Source organism: Sinocyclocheilus grahami, unplaced genomic scaffold, assembly GCF_001515645.1.
Source record: "Sinocyclocheilus grahami isolate Dianchi unplaced genomic scaffold, SAMN03320097.WGS_v1.1 scaffold413.1, whole genome shotgun sequence".
NCBI lineage: Eukaryota > Metazoa > Chordata > Actinopteri > Cypriniformes > Cyprinidae > Sinocyclocheilus > Sinocyclocheilus grahami.
In genome coordinates this window covers 667,461-689,379 of record NW_015505592.1, presented here as the reverse complement: position 1 = coordinate 689,379, position 21,919 = coordinate 667,461, and the positions used below count along the sequence as shown (strand labels likewise).

At 37.6% G+C, this 21,919-nt stretch overlaps 1 protein-coding gene across 2 annotated transcripts in view; it reads left to right on the top strand.

The window, feature by feature from the left end:
- Nucleotides 1-19,139: 19,139 nt before the first annotated feature.
- si:ch73-390b10.2 (Golgi pH regulator) overlaps nt 19,140-21,919 on the top strand; it is a 10,289-nt gene continuing 7,509 nt past the window's right edge. Inside the window, exons 1-7 of one of the 2 annotated variants that reach the window (XM_016232561.1) lie at nt 19,140-19,322; nt 20,010-20,069; nt 20,161-20,264; nt 20,343-20,449; nt 20,767-20,868; nt 21,156-21,276; nt 21,381-21,461. In XM_016232561.1, the coding sequence (XP_016088047.1) occupies nt 19,281-19,322; nt 20,010-20,069; nt 20,161-20,264; nt 20,343-20,449; nt 20,767-20,868; nt 21,156-21,276; nt 21,381-21,461 (617 nt within the window). In that variant the 5' untranslated portion in view covers nt 19,140-19,280. Of the gene's footprint in view, nt 19,323-19,442; nt 19,655-20,009; nt 20,070-20,160; nt 20,265-20,342; nt 20,450-20,766; nt 20,869-21,155; nt 21,277-21,380; nt 21,462-21,919 lie in introns of those variants that run through there. The other variant, XM_016232562.1, reaches the window with a different exon arrangement.

The window sequence follows — 21,919 nt, the reverse complement described above, 5'->3', positions numbered from 1 at the left end:
CTCGGCTTTACTGTAGCGCAAACAAACACTAAAAGCCAAGTGATAAAAGTTACCTAATTAAACCGCGCAAGAGAACAGCTGGACCACTCTGGACCGGTGTCTCGTGCCCACACAGCCCTGACAACAACTGCAGCTCGACACTTTCGCCGCTCTATTGAAGTGATAATAAGCAGCGCTTGCCCATTTGAATTCCACACACGACACATATATTTGAACAGTAAAGTTTCTGTGGTGTAGCTAGTGGAAACCAGATTGAATAGCACCGACCATGTAAACTAAAGTGTAGAGGTAAACTGTACAAAACTGTAAATAAGCAATTTAATCCACAACACCACACCTAGGCTATTTAACATGCATTTACTGACACTGTATAAATATGGCATTAATGATATTTATTATTAATGCCACGAAATTGTTATAGGATACTTATAGCCTATTAAATATTGGTTCAAATAAAGGCAATAAGTACATTTTTATAAAGGTTTACTAATAGGCTACTCTAGTTAACTCTGGATTCAAGAATTAGCTTTTCATTAGGGCAACTACAAAGGAGAATTTAATAGTTCTAATAAACTTTAATTGCAGAAAAATATGAATTCAATAATTAAGAGCCTGCAATACAATGGAATATTAATATTGTTAAATGCATTTTAAGTATTCAAAAATATAATTTGTTTTCGTCCGTTTCGTCGTTATTTATTAATAAATAATTTATTTATTCCAACTGCCGTAACCCCAGCAAAACATTTATGGGGGACTGTGTGGGCCAGATGGCCTGAATTTTAGCACCAGTCCAGCCCTGATGATTCTCCTCTTCTAGGGCCAGAAAGATGACCTTCTAATAATAAAACTATTTAAACTAAACTCCTTAAGGGAGCTGTATATGCTCAAAGTTGTTGCTGCTTCTGGAAACCTGTTTGCTTTGACTTCATATCTGGTGTTAATGTATTTATTCTTTTAATGTGTTGTAGCCTGGAATATTTAGTGTGCATACACATTGTATATCTGTGTGTTGGAGATTTGATAAAACATTTTTTTTAAATACTCCTGTTGTAGAAAACGTTGTGGCACTGAGATAGGCTACTATGAAGGGGCCCTTGGGTTTGCTATAGCCCCAGGGCCCTATGTGTTCTTACTCCGGGCCTGCGCACACACACACACACACACACACACATTTAGAAGTATTTTTCATTGTTAGTTTGTTAGTTTATGTTAATAGTTCACAAATATTAACAAATGGAACAACAGGAGTGTGACAGAATTGTGATTTGTTATGTGAATTAACTCAAATGAAATGATGCTGTTGTCTGCGCACACACACACACACACACACACACACACACACACACATTTAGAAGTATTTTTCATTGTTAGTTTGTTAGTTTATGTTAATAGTTCACAAATATTAACAAATGGAACAACAGGAGTGTGACAGAATTGTGATTTGTTATGTGAATTAACTCAAATGAAATGATGCTGTTGTTAAGTGTGTGTATACTGGGGTGATTTCTTTGATATTCCCTGATGCAGCAGAAAAAGTACTGTCTGTTTTTCCCTTCCTGAGAGCCGGAGACAGCAGGGCATGACACACACCGAACCAGAGAATGAGGGACAGGAAGACAAAGAAATAGACAGGCAGGCAGACAAAACAATTAAAGTATCATGAACGGGGAAAAGAATGCTATAGCACTGAAAGAAGCTAAGAAAAAAGTGCCAAAGCAGTTATAGGGAGTGTTAAGTGTGAAACTGCTCCCCGGGCGCCACAGCAATATGACTGCCCACTGCTCCGGGTGTGAGTTCATGGTTTGTGTGTTCACTCCTGTGTGTGTGCACTTGGATGGGTAAAATGCAGAGCACAAATTCCGAGTATAGGTCACAATACTTGGCTACACGTCACTTCACTTTCACTTTCAAACTACAGAAGTGAGATTCAGACACCAATAATCAGTGAGTGTGCAAGAAGCCAGAAAATACGACCAAATACAAATACACTAGGGCCTGGTTTCACAGACAGGGCTTAGACTGAGCCAGGACTAGGCAATAGTTCAATTAGGACATTTAAGTCATTTTTATTAACGTGCCTTAGAAAAAAACATTACTGCTGTGCATTTTGAGACAAAACAAGAGGCACTGATATATTTTAAGATCAAGTTTCTTTCAGTTAAAACAGCTCAGATTTACACTTTAGTCTGGGACTAGGTTTAAGCTTTGTCTGTGAAACTGGGGGTATAAGAGGTCCACTAAAAAGGGAGGAAATGACTGTGCCATTTATTTAAAGTGCATTTTTATATTGGTCTAATCAAAACTAATGTTTTTTGTTTGTTTGTTTGTTTGTTTTAGTTTTTTTCTGTTTAAACCTGATTTGTTCAGTTTGTCTAAAAGCAATAGTATTTTTGCTTGACATCAGAAAGCTGTTGTACAAAATAAATACTTTATTAAAAGAAATTATTATTTTTTTAATTATTATTTATTATTTTTCTGCTTTTTTTCATTTTCATTTTTTTCATCTTTTAAAGTTTTTATTTTTCATTGTCTTTATTATAAGTAAACTAAATTAAACATTGGCCGACAAAATATTTTTAGTTTTGTCCTAAATTTTATCAAATTTATCCTGAAATTCTACTTTAATATTATAGGTAATTTAGTATATCTGTAAATTAAATTGTAAAAAGCTATTTTTGAGTTGAGTTGCTTGCACTGATTTATAGGTATTTATAAAGGAGAATGCTGGAGGATCATTCTGTATTTTTCTCTCTTTCTCCAGGGAGGGTCTATCTGTTGCCCGGATGTCGAACAGCATACAGAATATCTCTGAAAATGCATGTTTATATATAGCTGTTGTATTCGGCTGAGGGTGGGATCATAGGATATTCTGTGCCAGGTGCTAGTACTGGGTTGGACCCCCTTTTGCCTTCAGAACTGCCTTAATTCTTCGTGGCATAGACTCAACAAGGTGTTGGAAACATTCCTCAGAGATTTTGGTCCATATTGACATGATAGCATCACGCAGTTGCTGCAGATTTGTCGGCTGCACATCCATGATGCGAATCTCCCGTTCCACCACATCCCAAAGGTGCTCTATTGGATTGAGATCTGGTGACTGTGGAGGCCAATTGAGTATAGTGAACTCATTGTCATGTTCAAGAAACCAGTCTGAGATGATTTGAGCTTTGTGACATGGTGCATTATGCTGCTGGAAGTAGCCATCAGAAGATGGGTACACTGTAGTCATAAAGGGATGGACATGGTTAGCAACAATACGCAGGTAGGCTGTGGCGTTTTAAATGATGCTCAGTTGGTACTAAGGGGCCCAAAGTGTGCCAAGAAAATATCCCCCACACCATTACACCACCACCACCAGCCTGAACTGTTGAGACAAGGCAGGATGGATCCATGCTTTCATGTTCTTTACGCCAAATTCTGACCCTACCATCTGAATGTTGCAGCAGAAATCGAGACTCATCAGACCAGGCAACGTTTTTCCAATCTTCTATTGTCCAATTTTGGTGAGCCTGTGCGAATTGTAGCCTCAGTTTCCTGTTCTTAGCTGACAGGAGCGGCACCCGGTGTGGTCTTCTGCTGCTGTAGCCCATCTGCTTTAGGGTTCGACGTGTTGTGCGTTCATATATATTTATTTATTTATTTTTTGCATCCCTTAATTTCTGACTATTATTCTTCTTAAAAGCATTAGTTTCACTTTTTAATTGCCATATCCCATAGTTTTCTAAAAAAAAGGTTTTATAATTTATTACTATACATATTACAGTTACTATGAATATTGCTCCAACATTTCCTGTCCACAAGGAGGAAGGAAGAGGAAGATAGTGAAAGGCGGATCCTCCATAGCAGGATCTGGATTTCTCTCACTGAAATGTGATATGAAGATCTTGAAAACTGGCTTCAGTGTGACCAGAAGTGAAAGACACAAGATTCATCAGAATAAAATATGTGGGTTTAATCTCTTTTTTCTCCTGCAGCTTAAAGGACAGACGAAATCCCACGATTCAATCTCATGTTTACATACTGTATGCACATTTAAAAACCCAGTCAAGGAGGGTGGGAATAAAGAGCAGGATGGAAGTATAAAAACATACAGAATTAGATCCCTGGGTAGACACTGATGCATCATGAAAAGACTCTGGTTTGTATGTGGATCATGAAGACCATGTTGAAATGGGAAACTGGTGATTTCTCCTGTAATCATTAGTTAAATGCCCTCTCATTAGTACCTGAGAAAGCCCAGACTAACAGACTTTGTTTACAACCAAGAGAGAAACACAAAATAAGAGAGAAAGAGATTACAGACTAATACTGCGACTTAGATAAGTGGGCAAAAAATTATTCTGATAATTTATTCAAACTTAAAAATGCCTGAACATCTAGATCTTTGTACAGAACGAACCACTTTTCTGAGCAAATTTAATGACCCTTTTTATTTGACAACCATAACGTGTACAGAAACTGAGGTGTGTTCTTCTGGGTTAGCAGTGGTGTTTGCCTCACCACTCTCTTCCATGGATTCCATTTTGGCCAGTGTCTTTCAGAGAGTCGTGTCACAAACAGTGACTTTTACTGATGCAACAGAGGCCTGCAGTTTGTGTCTTGGGTCTTTTGTGGCTTCCTGGATGAGTAGTCACTGTGCTCTTAGAGGAATATCAGAAGGACTGTCACTACTAGGGATGTTGGCTACTGTGCCGAGATTTCTTCCGTTTGAAGATAATGTCTCTCACTGTGGTTCTTTAGACTCCAAGAGCCTTTGAAATAGCTTTGTAACCCTTCCCAGGTTGGTGTTTTTCTTTCACCTTTGGCATAGTGTGTTAAGACCTTTTTACAAGCTTCATGCTGTTGAGATGATATTTAATTGTTGATTGAGCTGAAAAGGGCTGGCAGTAACCAGAAATGGTTGTGTCTAGTCCATCTGAATCCTATTATAACTTCAGTTTTTATAGATTTTGGAATTAGTAACTGAAGGAGCACATACATTTCTATACTGGCCTAGTTGGTATTACATAACTTTTTCCTTGAACATTATCATTGAAACACTGTTTTTAGAGTTAACTATATAGTTAAATTTCTACTGAAACATTATTTCTCATAAGCTGATAAGACATAAGACTGGTTTATCCACTATCTGAAGAATTATTTCTCAGTTACAGTTTTATCTTTTTTCATCAAGTTAAATAAATTTGAGTTGTGTAGTGCTATGAGTCTGACCCAGAGGGAGTATTAGAGAAACCACTCAACATCTGGAGTAGAGAGAGACTTAGGGATGGCCAAAGGTCAAGGCATACAGCTTAAAGTGAGATGAGTGCTTGACGTAAATCATCACTAAGAGATTAACCATTTTCAGCAGGCAGTTTTTGTCCCTGTAATCTCTCACATATACCTCAGCAAATGACTTCCTAGCAAATTTCTGTCTGCTTAATCATTCAGTGTCTCATGCTTCACAAGAAACTTATCTACAGTTAATTCAAACTGAATGAACTTAATTTGAACTCAGCTCTCACACTTTCTCATCTCTGCTCTTTTCATTCACTCTGACTTTGAAGTCTAGAGGTCCTTGGATCATTTGCCCACTAAAATCTCACAACACCGGTTTTAAATTAGGTGTGATAACCCTCATAAACTGCTCTCGCCTTTCATCCAAAATAGGTATAGAGATCAGTCAGAACTTCAGTACAGGCTAAACTTTTTTTTTCATTACATTGAAAAGTCACTCAACCTATTTGGTTTTAAAGTTATTTCACAAGTCTGTACAATGTTTATTTTAGTGGATGAAGTCAGTTCTTCTTGCTGAGTATGCATACAAATTTATTGTTACTATATCCAACACAGTCTCATGGCAATTCATAACTATTTTATGTTTTGGCAAATTGGAGACTAATTCATATTAATTTGTGTAATCTCATTTCTACATTTTTGTTCAATCTGTTTACAACCCAGTGTCAATTTAGGGATGGACTTTCGTGCTTTTTCTGTATCTGTTTTTCTTTAAATCACACATTTTCATATGATTCACATGCTACAAATTCATATGAAATCGCTATCTCATAAAAGCTAAATTTTCTCATCTGATCGGATTAGTTTATAATAGCTATATGTTTAAATACTCTGTTGTTTTATATAAAGTTGAACAAATCTCTTTCTTTGTAATGTGTTGTTTGTGTTACATTCTATGAGTGTCTAGGGGTTGTTTTCCAGAACATAACAATATTAAATGGTTGAAGAGCATTTAATATTGCATTTAATATAAATTTAGCCTGCAGCGCTGTCCCAGGAACAGGAAGCAAGACTAAAACCAATTCACCAGGTTGGAAGTTACGTTTTACACATGTCAAAACGCAATTTCATCTTGGATTGTACAGTTACAAGATGAGCTTTTGCTACTTCACAAGCCTTATGGAGTCGTTCACGGAAGGTACATACATAGTCCAATACATTACTTTCGACAATAACGGCTCGCACAGCAGTTTCAAGGGCCCACGAACAGTGTGCCCAAAAACCAGTTCAGCAGGGCTGAAACCCAATGATTCCTGCACAGTCTCTTTAACTGCACACATTAATAGTGGCAAACCCTCAACCCAGTCTCTACCAGTACTTAGACAATATGCACGTAGCATTGACTTTAGGGTTTGGTGAAAGCGTTCCAGCGCACCCTGGGACTCGGGATGGTATGCGCTGGATAGTTGATGATCAACTCCTAACTCTTTTAACAATTGAGCGAACACTTTGGAAGTGAAGTTAGTACCTCGATCAGTTTGGATAAACTTGGGTAACCCAAATGTTGAGCAGAATTTAACTATCTCGTTCACTACTGCCTGAGCCTTAAGAGTTCGGAGCGGAAATGCTTCTGGGAACCTAGTTGCAATACACAGAATCAGAATATATTGGTGTCCCGATTTTGATTTTGGTAGCGGCCCAACACAATCTAAAATCAGACGTTCAAATGGTTCTCCTATCACTGGAATTGGATGGAGGGGAGCTGGGAGTATGGTTTGATTGGGCTTACCCGCGAGTTGGCACGCATGGCAACTCTTGCAGAATTGGGAAACACTGGACTTCAATCTGGGCCAAAAGAAGTATCAGGAAATGCGTTTGTAAGTTTTGTTAACCCCAAGATGGCCGGAGAGAGGATGCTCATGGGCAAGCTGCAACACCGGAGAACGATAAGCAGAGGGTAAAACAATTTTATAGACCGCTAAAGCATCATCAACACCATGAGGTTTCCAACGACGCATTAGGACATAATCTTCCCAAATATAAGCGATTCTAGCACTGCTCAAATTACCTAACTGAACAGCAGCTTCAACGCAGGGTGCTAGAGATTGGTCAGACCTTTGAGCAGCAATTAAGTGTTCTCGGTCCAATTTCAGAACTGCTGCTTTTAAGTTGGAGTTCGCTGAATCATTAGGAGCTAACTGAGGTTTAATACCAAGAGTACACTCCAAAGAATCTTTTGATGAATTCAGGAATGAATCAGCAAGATTCAGTCTCTTCCCACTTCCGTATTTGTGCACGGGTTAACGGCGCAAGCAGGAAATACAGAAGGGAAACAAGCAGCGACAAAATCAGAAGATAAATCTGGCGCATCTACCACAACTGGAGAGGGAAAGACCTTGCCACCTGCTAAGTCATTCCCCAGGATGAGGCTTACCCCATCCACAGGCAGCTCAGTTCACACCCCAAGAGGAACCATACCTGTAACCAGATCAGACTTAATATGAACCACATGCACTGGCACCCTCACACATCCTAACTCAATTCCACGGACCAACACATCAGTCCCAGAGTATGTTTCGGCCGAGAATGGCAAGGCATCTGCTAAAGACTGTGTTGCTCCCGTGTCCCTCAGAATTGAGATAGATTTACCCAGAGAGTCGGCACAAAGGGAAACAGAACCAGTAGAGAGAAAAGGTTCATACCCAGTACTCTTAGCTAGCATGGAACAGTTTCTAGGGATTGAGACAGCTTGAACAAAAGCTACACTCTTAGGGTTCCCAGCTGCATTCTTCTGTTTCCACGCCCTACAATCAGAAATTATGTGGCCTGGATCCAAACACGTTTGTTACTGGTGCTTTTTGCATCAGCCTTACGACCCTGATTTACTATTTCCCTTGGAACATTGGAAGATTCCTTCTCTGCTTGCTCAGTATTGAAAAATTGCCATTTGGACTGACGTGAAGATGGGAATACTGTCTTATGGGTGAGCACAAACTTGTCTGCCATCACAGCAGCTTCAGAGAGTGTTTACCTTTTGTTCATTCAAATGGACAACTACAGGTTCAGGAGCACAATTTTTGAACTCTCCCAATAAGATAAGCTCCTGCAACTGCTCTAAACTGGTGACCTTGTTTGAGAGGCACCACTTCTCAAAGAGTGATTTCTTATCTCGTGCAAACTCTACATATGTTTGTTTGGCGGTTTTCATTAAGTTTCGAAAGTGCTGACGGTAGGCTTCAGGAACCAATTCATACGCTCGCAATACTGCCGCTTTCACAACCTCATAATCAAGAGACTGCTCGATTGGAAGTGAAGAACAGACCTCCTGTGCGTTACCTACAAAATTACACTGTAAGAGGAGTCCCCACATATCCTTCGGCCAACCCAATTTAGCAGCAATGCGCTCAAAAGCAGTGAAGTAACAATCTACCTCAGCTTCTCTGAAAGGGGGTACTAGTTTTACGTACCTCACAACATCAAAGTTCGGCTGGGTATTGCTTACTGGGTCATAGCTAACTGTGCTGGATTGTGACTGTACACTGTCAAATGTTGGTGAGGAAGGTGTTCTCAAGCATGGGAGTGGAACAGGAGGCTTCCTTCATAAAGCCGCAGTTTCTATTTCAAGCGTTTTAAGCTTAATATCCCGATCTGCCTCTACCTCGACAGTACAGAGTTGTACAACTTTAATGTCATGTTCTTGTCTTTTTAGCTCCAAGTCAAGTTCTTTTAACTTGATTGCGGTCACCGGATCTAGTTGAGACTCCAAAGGAAAGGACAAAGCAGAAGCTTCACCTACCGCTAACTTTCCCTCTGACACCTCCAGTGGTGATTCAGCAGGTAGAATACCTGTACTCACTAACTCGTTGTACAGCTCCTCTTTAATCACTTGTTTGGTAGAATCTCTAGACACAGTAACATGAAATAAATCAGCAATTAACAGCAAATTTTTTTCCTGTACAGATTAAAAACTCCGATAGATGGTGCAAGTGTAAACGCCAACAGATCAAATTCCATTTTGCTGCATACACTCTGCCTTTACGTAAATGGGCGTTTTACGAGAGGGAGGAAAAAACCAAAAAAAGAGAGCAAGAGATCCCGGATGAGCCCCCAAAATATGTTAGGTCCTATGAGTGTCTAGGGGTTGTTTTCCAGGACATAACAATATTAAATGGTTGAAGAGCATTTGTCTGGGCCCTGCCACAGCACCACAACAACATATTTTTAACAAATTTATTACAGGCTAGCAAAGTATAGCGTTTATTTTGAACAGGAAATATAAATTAGGAGGGGAACAGAGGCTTCAGGAGGGGACAAGGCCAAAACAACAAACAAAAGTTCAGTCTATCTAGGGAGTTAAGTCCTTACTAAATCTCTCAAAGAAAAAAGAAAATCAAGAATGTACGCTCACTCACTGTCTAGCCACAAAACAGGAGAAAACAGGGGTTTATGAAAATGAAATGGCACCCGCCTCCCTACAATTCCCAATCATAACTTGCAACAAAAACAAACAATCAGAGGAATAACAGTTTTAGAAAAATAATAGAGTTTATGGCACTCTGTCACAACAGAACAACAGGACTCTTCGCTTACGTTTAGCAGGACTAAGGAATTCACTAGAGAACAAGCAACTAGAGCATCAGCATTTTAAACCAAAGCGTTAAAATGTTAACAACCATGAAGATTCCCAACAGATGCATCACAGTTTCGACAAACTGGACCGGGCAGGACACAGATCATGCTCTGGAGAAGGATTCTCCCTGGTTGACAGTTGTGCTCTGCTTTAATGCTGCTTCCCTACTGGTTGGTAAGCAGGTGCAGCTGGGGTAGCAATCAGGCCACCTGCCAGAGTGGAGAGTGGGAGGAGCCAGAGGAGAGCAGGAGACACGCAGTATCCTAAAGTCATGACAGAACTATACGTCTTTGGGACGTAACATTTGAAAAGTGTGATTTAACAGTTCTTTGTTTGAAAGACATGCTGATTTCTGAATCTGTTGATTAAAGGTGATAATGAGATAATGTTCTGAAAGCTACCATGAACTCTCACCTGTGATGTTTCTCTAACACTTTATTCACAAGATCTTCATACACACACACACACACACACACACATACACACACACCCACCCACCCACCCCTCCAATTCAGTCAGCACTTCAAGCTAAATCACCCCACAATCTTCTTTTTTTTGCCAGGACTACTCTAGGGATGTAGTGGATCATAACAATAATGTAATGGCCATATTTAATTTTACATTCATGTTCTCAATTTCTCAAAGGTTTATTAGCATGCAGTTGTTGCCAAAACGCTCACGTGACTTTTAAAATATGTACACTTTCAAGTTTTGGGTCAGTAAGATTTTTTTTCTTTACTTTTATTCAGCAAGAATGCATTGAATTGGTCAAAAGAGAGTCAGGCCATTTCCCTTTAGAAAAGCATATAAAAAGGAGCACTCAGATAATAGAGGAACAGCCTATTAATTTCAGGTATTCACTTCATTTAGTGATTATTTTTTGAAGGTAACACTTTACTACAAGGTTTAATTTGTTAATGTATTAGGTATGAATTAACAATATACAATACGGTCGTGTGAATCTAGGTTAATGTTAATTACTACATGTTAATACATTTTTAGCTTGTCAAAATTAACATTAGTTAATGAACTGACAATTACAATAGAAATGTTAAACTACTATATCGCTCCACTGCATCTTTAATGAACAGATTTAGAGCACAAAACAATAGTAAATGCCTTAAAAAAAGTTTATTTGTTTACTGTTGATAACTAATGCTTGTAGACAGCCAAACCAAATAGAAATGTGAAGTAAAACCTCACAAATGACTTTGCAAAATACAAATTCCAGATGAACTGTAGATGAACGGGCAAACAAAAAAGGAAAATTAGCTACTGTAGTGCAGTTTTCTACCCAGTCTCTTATATTCAGTCCATGTACAGTCTTTTCTCGGACTGCCCAACAGCTAGTATTATCCTCTCCTGACCTCTTTTGGCTTCTAATTACCACAAACAAGCAGATCAAAATATTTCGTCCTTTCTGTCCTGGGAAAGAGTTCTTCCACCCTGAATTGATGAAGATCTGAAGTGATAGCCCTGGAGAATGCTTTATTTTTGTGATGTGTAAAGCAATAGTAGACCCCCCCCCCCTCCTCTGTCTGTCTGTTTTAGATCTCTCTCTCATTATTTCACTCTGTCTATGTGTGGTGAGGCCATTTGTCAGTAGTGTGATGTATCTCTGCCTCAACACGTCCCCTGTCACACTCTGTAGAGGCTGTAAAGCATACGACATACCACCTCCAAAATAAACACACCTCCACGTTGTGTAAATGTGCAGGCCTGCCTAGAATAAAGCAAGGTGTTCTGCCTTTACAATCACTGTAAACATAACCTCAAATGGCTTATTGCTTTAAAAAAAAAAGCAATAAGCAATATGATAAAATTAATAAATATTATAGATAAACAGTAGTAAGATAATAATAATTAGAATAATTGTTCGTTCACAAAGTAGTACTTCATTTTGTGGATATATGAAATATTAATAATTAATGTATTTTCATAGCCTTTATTAAAAACAATTATACGACATAAGTCAAATTTTAAGTATTCTATTATAACCAATAAAATAATTAAGGTGATTTTTGAAATTTTCAGAAATCATTTGAACAGAACAGAACTTTTTTTAATGTTAAAATACTTTCTGCTATTGCAGCATAATTTGCAGAGGCAACATTAAATTGAAAATCTGAAATCTGTTCAACATCCCAAACAGCCAGGCACAGCAATACAGGCTCATCCAATGGCACACATTAAAATTTGTGTTAATGTACACTGTGAAAAAACAAAACGAAAAAAACAAAACAAAGTACGGTATATTGTGACATTTACGGTAAAAATACCAGCAGCTTTGTTTGCCAGAACTTCACTGTAAAAATATGGTGGCAACATTTTAGGTTTTACAGACATGGCTTAAATTCACAATAAAAAAAAATAAAAAAAACATATCATTGACTATTGTAATGCTAATATACCAACCTATTGAATTACTAATATCTGTTTTGTACCACTGTAATACACTGATAATCACCAAAAACAGGTGGTGATAAGAAAGTCACATGATGAATCAAAGAATGCTTATAGAATGTGCACTGTGGCATTCACACAAATACTAAAGACCATCATAGTAACACACATGATACTGACATAATGCAATAAACATTAATATAACAGCATTTGATGTAAGATAAAACCCTAATGTACATAACTGATAAGAGGGAGTGTCAATTTACGTTTTTTCACTGTAAATTATACAATGACATATTATTTTTCACTTCCAAAAACTGTAATTTTAACAGTATTTTACTGTTAAATATAATTAAAGTTATTCACCGTATATAGTATGGAAACTTACTGTTAACCAATTAACAATTTACGTCTTTTACTGTTAAAATCGCAATCATTTAAACATTTTTTTTTTACAGTGTATAGGTTGTATTTGCACAGGTTTAGACTGCGAAATAAGCAGATTTGTGTAGAATTATAACATTAATCCCCACAGCTGAAGGTTAAAGCTAACACTGATGCCCTGAACCATGAAATGGATGTTTGAGCTTTGTGTACACCACTATGGAGGTATCTTTAAGGAGTGTCCATGTGGGACAGGCTTAATTTAGCTCTCACAGAAGAGGATTCTGACATAGATTGTGTGTGAGAGCTGTTTCCTCCCACACATACACAAACATGCTTTCAGACTTTCTCTTTTCCTCCCGCTCATATGCACACAGACACACAACCACTTCAGAGATAAAAACCCTTCCTCTGGAAAATAAAATTACCATTTAAAAATGAAAAAGTGAAATGAGTAAATGCGCAATGTAAGATGGGTGAAAGGTCAAAGGTGAACCATTGCAGAGACATGGATGAGAAACCCAGATGCTGATAATTAGTATGTGACTTTAAAGCCAATTAAACTCATTCACTCCTTAAAAAATGGATTATGTTCAAACTTGTTTGCATAGTGTAGTACATCTCTATGCTTGTTGTGCAGTATTGTGTTTACTGTTTTCTCAATTAGCATATAAAGTCATGGCCAAAAGTTTTGGCAGTGACATAAACTGTGTTTTGCAAAGTATGCTGCTTCAGTATTTGTAGATTATTTTTCCACATGTTTCTACGGTATACTGAAAAACAATGATTAAGCATTTCATAAGTTTTAAAGGATTTTATTGGCAAAAAAATATAATGAGTCAATATTTGCAGTGTTGACCCTTGTTCTTCATAACCTCTGCAATTGGCTCTGGCATGCTGGATATTAGCTTCTGGGCCAAATCCTGATGGATGGCGATCCATTCTTGCCTTATTAGTTCTCGGAGTTGATCACAATTTGTGGGCCTCTGCTTCCTCTCGGCCTTTTGAGGACTGACCACAAGTTCTCTATGGGATTGAGATACGGGGAGTTGTCTGGCCACTGATCCAAAATTTCAGTGTAATGATCTTCTAGCCACTTTTTTATCACTCTTGGTTTGTGACATGGTGCTCCATCATGCTGGAAAATGCACGGATCATCACCAAATTGCTCATGGATCGTTGAAAGAAGTCACTCTTGCAGCACATTTTGATATCATTGTTTATTCATGGCAGTGTTTTTGGGCCGAATTATGAGAGAGCCCACTCCCTCGGTTGAAAAGCAACCCCACACATGGATGGTCTCAGGATGCTTCACTGTTGGCACAACACAGGACTCATGGTAGAGTTCACCTTTTCTTCTCCAAACAATCGATTTTCCAAACAGTCGGAAGGGAGCTTCATCAGAGAAAATAACTTTGCACCAGTCTTCTGCTGTTCAATCCTTGTACTTCCTGCAGAATTTCAGTCTGTCCTTGAAGTTTTTCTTGGAGAGAAGTGGCTTCTTTGCTGCCCTTCTTGACACCAGACCGTTGTCCAAAAGTCTTGGCCTCACTGTGCGTGCAGATGCTCTCACACTATTCCTGAGCAAGCTCTGCATTGCTGGTGACACGATTCTGTAGGTGAATCCTCAGGAGGAGACGGTCCTGACACTTTCTGGACACTCTGGGATGTCCTGAAGACTTCTTCACTGCAGTCAAACCTCTCTCCTTGAAGTTCTTGATGATCCGGCAGTGGTGGACAGTAACGGAGTAGTTTTACTTCGTTACTGTACTTAAGTAAATTTTTCAAGTATCTGTACTTTACTGGAGTAGTTTTATTTTGAGTAACTTTTACTTCACTACATTCCAAAACATAAGATTGTACTTTTTACTTCACTACATTTCATAAAACTTATCGTTACTCCTTATAATATATCACGTGCTCTGAGACGCAGAAGCGGTGTCTGATTCATGAACAAACTGTTTCTTTTCAATGAACCCGTTAAATCGGTTCGCAAATCGCACCAAACGATTCATTCACGAATTGGAATGATCCGATTGCAGCTGTTCTCGAGTCGACAACTCACTGATTCAAATTAACCATTTAGTGCGAGTCTTCAGTGAATTCACAAGTAAGAACCGGGAGATCCTGTGAGCGTGTTTGATGCTGTTAAACAAAATAAACATTCATCTATCTGTACTTTTTATTAAGTACATAAAAAATCAAGTACTTTTGTACTTTCACTCGAGTAAAATTGAAAACTGAGTACTTTTACTTTTACTGGAGTAATATTTTATTATACGGATCTGTACTTTTACTCAAGTACTTGATTTGTTTACTTCATCCACCACCGTGATCCGGTAAATGCTTCTTTCAGGTGCAATATTCTTTGTAGCAATTTCCATGCATGTGAGGCCATTTTGATGCAAAGTGACAATGGCTGCACGTGTTTCTTTGGAGGTAACCATTGCTAACAAGAACACAATGATTGGAAGCACTTCTTCCCACCTTTTATAGCAATAAGTCTATAATTAGTTAACTAATAATTTAATTAGTATGATAGTGATTTCACCTGACTAGTACTCATTCACACTTTCACATGTGCTGCTGATATGATTAGTCAATTAATGTTAGCTGGTCATTTTGTGTCAGGATAAAAAAAAAACTGTGATATTTGCTTTTTTGTGAAAAGTTAATTTTTTGGACCAATTAAGCTTTTAGAAGTTATTTAAAATGCATCTGATCACTCTACACCAGGGGTGCCCAAATTCGGTCCTGGAGGGCCGGTGTCCTGCAGAGTTTAGCTTCAACTTGCCTCAACACACCTGCTGATAAGTTTCTAGTATGCCTATAAGAGCTTGATTAGCTGGTTCAGGTGTGTTTAATTGGGGTTGGAGCTAAACTTTGCAGGACTCCGGCCCTCCAGGACAGAGTTTGGGCAGCCCTGCTCTACACAATAATCTAGAAACGATGTGAATGAACACCACAACAGTTTAAGCAGCAAACTTTGCAAAACACAACATTTATGTCACTGCCAAAACTTTTGGCCATGACTGTACAAAACATATTCACATAAAAAAAATACCGGCAGACAATCAATGTGTTGCTGCATAAATTTATAAAAAATGAAAATAAAAGCTGGGAGCTAAAAGAGGCCTGAGAGACTGTATCTTTCTTTAGCCCTCTCACATTCAAACAATAGTGCTTTCCCAAGTGTCCCAAAAGCTCATCAGAAACACGTTATCGCTTACATCGCTTCATAGTCTCCATAGCGGATGCTTCCCCACACATCATCCTAGACTCCTGCAGTATATAAATAAATCAACCAATGAATTAGAAAACTCTCCAACTGTGTGCTGACAGTGCTGTGGGACAGCTAATGCCGAGTTCACACTGCACGATTTTCAAAGTCGTCGGGTCACTGTCGTTTTGACACTGCACGACTATCTGAGGTAGCAGTCAGTCGCTGCTGTGTTCACATCGCACAATGGATCGGCGACAGGAGGTTACACACTGCATGACTTTACGATAAGAAGAATCGCCAACAACTCTGTATGGTCCGCAAACTACGTTTCACAACAAAACACACGCGAGAAGTGATAAGGAAATAACGTGCGTCAGACCGGAGTTCTCGAGCAAGACTGGAATTATTAAAATATATATATAGCCCGCAAATTGTGTGTGAGCTGATTTCCAGCTACAAGGAGAAAAAGAAAAACAGATTATACAGGAGGGAGATGCAGGGAACAGGGATTGGGTGTTCTGCCAAGAGAGTTGGAGGTAAATAATTTTGCAGTAACTGTTATGCTGATGTTGTGGCTGGTCAAGCAAATGTTTGTGCTTGTTTCTGTGTGATATAATTGTTCATATATCTATTAAAATACTGATATTCTGGTCTATAACTCCTCCCCGAACTTCCCGCTGCCCTGTATCTTGGTCTCTCATTGGCTGTACACTCTTAAAAATAAAAGGTGCTTCATTTTTAGTTCCACAAAGAACCATTTAGTCAAAGGTTCTTTAAAGAACCATCTCTTTCTTACCTTTTTGTAATCTGAAGAACCTTCTTTCGCCCACAAAGAACCTTTTGTGAAACAGAAAGGGGCTTCAGATGTTAAAGGTTCTTTATGGAACCATTTAGACAAAAAGGTTCTTCTATGGCATCGTGAAGCACCTTTATTTTTAAGAGTGTAGGTCATCGCCGATGTAGTTTTCAGTCAGAAATCATTTCACACAGCTTGATTGTGAATCGCCAACAGCTCCAGATATTTAGAATGCCAAATATTTTGCGGGCGTCGGCGATTCCCTCAGATCACGTCTTTGATAATTCACACTGCGTGATTGTCAATCGCGTGAACGAGCACCGATTTGCCTCCGATTTCGGGCATTTGTCGGCGATTTCGCAAAACCTGTCGGCGAGTGAAAAATCGGGCTAAAATCGTGCAGTGTGAACTCGGCATAAGCATCTGTTTCAATTCTCACCTCAGCACTGTCAAGAAGCTCTTCAGGGGCCGTGAGGAAGTCGAGACTTTTGTGGTGTTGTAGGAGGTCTTGACTTAATGCTTATTTTCTTTGGGCGTGTTGTAGAAAAATGAGAGTGATGGTGGACTAAAACACCTGTTCTCAACGGTTTTAATTGCTCAGAAGCTGCTTTTTGAAGCTTACATGATCTCACATAAGTTCTAGTCAACTTTTCTCAGATGTTTCTCCTAAAGTTTTTAGGATATCTTTGACATACAATACAAGTAAAGCGCTACAATATTACAGTTTTTTTCTTTTTTTCAATCGCCAGGACTCATTTTAGGTAGCTTTTTCAAAACTCTTCACACAACAGCAGTCTATATAGAATAAACTGTGGATCATTTGTCATTGCTTTGGCACAAAATGCATTCAGTGACTACATCTTTCAAATTACATTAACTCTTTTTCTCTCAAACACAACTACCACCAAAATTGTATGTACCTACAAACCAATTCTCAAAAAATGTTCAAATTAAAAGGATAGTTCACCTAAAAATGAAAACTCTGTCAATCATTTACTCACCCTCAAAGTGTTCCAAACCTGTGATGAACATAAAATAAGATTTTTTTTTTTTTTTGAAGACAGTTAGTAACCAAACCCATTGACTTCCATAGTCCTTTTTTTTCTGTACTGTGGAAGTCAGTGGGGACCAGCGACTCTTTGTATTAAGATCAGTAACACAAAACTAAATAAGACAGCAATTTGATACATTTCTGCAGTAATACTATGTTGAAATATATATATTTACATATGTGCCAAGCTGAGGGTTAGTAAGGAACACTGCATGAAAGTTTTTGAAAAACTGACATAACTATTAAGAAAAATGTTCTAAAGCAATTGTAAAAAAAAAAAAAAACTCAAAGTCCCCAATAAAGTCTCCATTTGATCACAGTTTAATATTGTTGCTCTCTATAACAAACAATTCCTGTAATTATTATCAAAAAGGCCCATCGGTATGCAAAAATACAACACGTTTTAATAATTTTGACTTGTAACTAAACATATTGATGCAAAGAAAAGGAACGGCAAATGATGCAAATAACGTTTTTATGTTTATATGTTATGAAAATAACACCACAGGCTGAATGGAAGTGTAATCTGTTGGGGGCTATGCCACTGGGACTGCTGTGTTATGACAGCTTTCACAGGATGCGATTTAGCCAAGACTCCCATGTTCTCTGTTCCGTATGTCGCTTCAGTTTGATGAGACTTTCCATCTTAATAATGAAACACCCAGCCCCTGGACTCAATCACACACCATAGCTCTCTCTCTCTCTCTTTCTCTCTCACACACAGTAAAAAAGCCACTTTGCATTGGCAAAGCATTTGTGACCCTGGACCACAAAATCAGTCTTAAGTCGCTGGGGTATATTTGTAGCAATATCCAAAAATACATTGTATGGCTCAAAATGATTGATTTTGCCAAAAATCATTAGGACATTAAGTAAAGATCATGTTCCATGAAGATATTTTGTAAATTTACTACTGTAAATATATCAAAACTTATTAACAATGCATATTACTTGATTAGTAATATGCATTGCTAAGAACTTCATTTGGACAACTTTAAAGGCGATTTTCTCAATATTTAGATTTTTTTACACTCTCATATTCCAGATTTTCAAATAGTTGTATCTCGGCCAAATATTGTCCTATCATGACAAACCATGCATCAATGGAAAACTTATTTATGCAGCTTTGAGATGGTTTATAAATCTCAATTTAAAAAAATTGACCCTTATGACTGGTTTTGTGGTCCAGGTTCACATTTGTAAATAAATAAATAATTAAATTCAAATGATTATTATTTATTAACAACAACAACAGCAGCAGCAGCAACAGCAACAACAACAACAACAACAACAACAACAACAAACATCTAAAAGCAGTGTTGTCTGTGGGTCTTTCATCATTTTAGAGGCGGTGGCGCCCTCTAGCGGTCGAATAATGAACCAGTTGATGATGACAAAATGGTGCGCCGGAAAACCTCTTTCTCGTGTCGTGACTTCAGCAGCTTGACAGCTCAGTCGGATTTTTGTTCAATGTTTGTTTCTCTGTATTAACGGAGCGTTTTTAACATAATGAGCTGAGAGCACGTTTGTCATTTTCTGTAGGCTATATAAATTCCATACTGCATTCTACACCATGCCTTTCTTCGTAGATTCAGTGATTATGTTCACTTCTCAGGTAAGTCTCATCTCTCTTTAATAATAATAATAAATGCATATTCGCTGTATCATTTTAGAGGCGGTGGCGCCCTCTAGCGGTCGAATAATGAACCAGTTGATGATGACAAAATGGTGCGCCGGAAAACCTCTTTCTCGTGTCGTGACTTCAGCAGCTTGACAGCTCAGTCGGATTTTTGTTCTGTTCAATGTTTGTTTCTCTGTATTAACGGAGCGTTTTTAACATAATGAGCTGAGAGCACGTTTGTCATTTTCTGTAGGCTATATAAATTCCATACTGCATTCTACACCATGCCTCTCTTCGTAGATTCAGTGATTATGTTCACTTCTCAGGTAAGTCTCATCTCTCTTTAATAATAATAATAAATGCATATTCGCTGTGTGTACATTAATGAGGAAAAAAATAACTTAAATGATTTTAGCAAATGGCTGCAATATAACAAAGAGTGAAAAATTTAAGGGGGTCTGAATACTTTCCGTACCCACTGTATATGTATAGGTATATATATATATATATATAACAAAAAACAATTGATTAGAGCTCAGTGGGAGTGGATCTTCTCCACATGAATATTTCAAAATCTTGTGTCCACCAATCTGAAGGTGTTTTAAAGGTGATTGGTTTATGTTTTGTTTGTGAATATTGCAACACATTTATACACTCACTAACATGATTTTGTGTCCACAGGTGCTGTTTTTTGGGTTTGGGTGGCTGTTTTTCATGAGGCAGTTGTTTAAAGATTATGAGGTATTGTGCATAAGAGTGTAGATTTAGACCAGTTTTGTTGACTCTGGCCTTTCAGTATTTATCATACAGGTCTGTCTCAATTCCTCCTCAGGTTCGACAGTATGTTGTGCAGGTGGTCTTTTCCGTCACCTTTGCCTTTTCTTGCACTATGTTTGAGCTCATTATCTTTGAGATCCTCGGTGTATTAAACAGCACGTAAGTATTCTTGATTTACAAATATCGGATGATGAGAACTGTAGATCAGATGCTCACATGCTGTTTGTTTCTAAACAGGTCCAGATATTTCCATTGGAAGCTGAATTTGTATGTTATATTACTAGTTCTAATATTTGTGGTGCCTTTCTACATTGGCTACTTTGTGGTCAGTAATATACGATTATGTAAGTAGATTCTGTTCTCTCTGTGTATTCTGTAGCTTTTCCATTTGTTTGTCAAAAGGAATAGTTCACCCAAAAATGGAAATTTGATGAAAATTGACTCACCTTCAGACCACCCAAGATGTAAATGAGTTTTATTATTATTTTTTTTGTCATTTGAACAGTCTTGAAGAAATTTAGCATTATCACTTGCTCACAAATGGAGCCTCTGCAGTGAATAGGTGCCGTCAGATTGAGTACATTTTCAACACATTTTTATTTTTGGGTGAATTTTTCCTTTAAATTTGTTTATGCTCCCTACTTTTGATGCTCTTTTATAGTGCAGAGGCAAAGGTTGCTTTTTTCATGCGTGGTCTGGTTCACATTCATGTATTTCTTCTGGAAACTGGGCGATCCTTTCCCTATACTTAGTCCAAAACATGGTAGGCACTGTCAACATGAAACTTTTCTATCTATGTATTTATGAATGTAACATAATATTTAACAAAAAAAAAATAACAACAACAAATAATTGACTGGTGTATGAAAATTAGTAGATTTTTGAGAACAATCAGTTGTTATATTTGGAATAATGTGCACCAATGATTCAAGCACATTAAGACAAGAAATGTACATTAAGAAAGTAAACATATTAAAATAATAATAATAATAGGCCTAATTGTCTTGCAGCCTGATATGTAGTTGTGTATCTTTTTTCTTGTATTCTCAGGCATTCTGTCCATAGAGCAGCTGATCAGTCGTGTGGGGGTCATTGGGGTCACATTGATGGCTCTGCTGTCTGGCTTTGGTGCTGTGAACTGTCCTTATACATACATGTCATATTTCCTGAGGTATCTGTGCTCTTAGACACATAAAATAACAGAGAAGAACGTGTTGTATTGTGTTTATATTTTATATGTAAGATACTAGATGTTTGTTTGGTTTATTTGCTCAGAAATGTGACTGACAGCGATATCCTGGCCCTGGAGAGAAGACTTCTCCAGACTATGGACATGATTGTCAGTAAAAAGAAAAGGTAAGCAGTATAAAGCGAGGGATCCAATCAGAAAGGGGAAACATATTCACAAAATCACAGGATTTCGGTCTATTTATTTATTTACACAAAGACTCAAAATGCTTGCTGTTTTTTTAAATAATGTACTATTAATTAGCTTCAACATAATTTTTGTTCTTTAAAGAGATATATACAATATATATATTTACATATAAAATAAAATAAAATATTTACAGAAATAAATAATTCTATATATAAACATTACTGTTCAAAAGTTATTATTATTATTATTTTATTTTGGTAAGTAGTCTCTTTTGTTCACCAAGGCTGTGTTTGTTTGATCATGAAAAATACAGTAAACACAATACTACTGTGAAATATTATTACAATGTCAAATAACTGTTTTCTCTATTAATATATATATAAAAAATATGTATTCCTGTGTTTGTAAAGCTGATTTTTCAGCAGCTATTAAATCC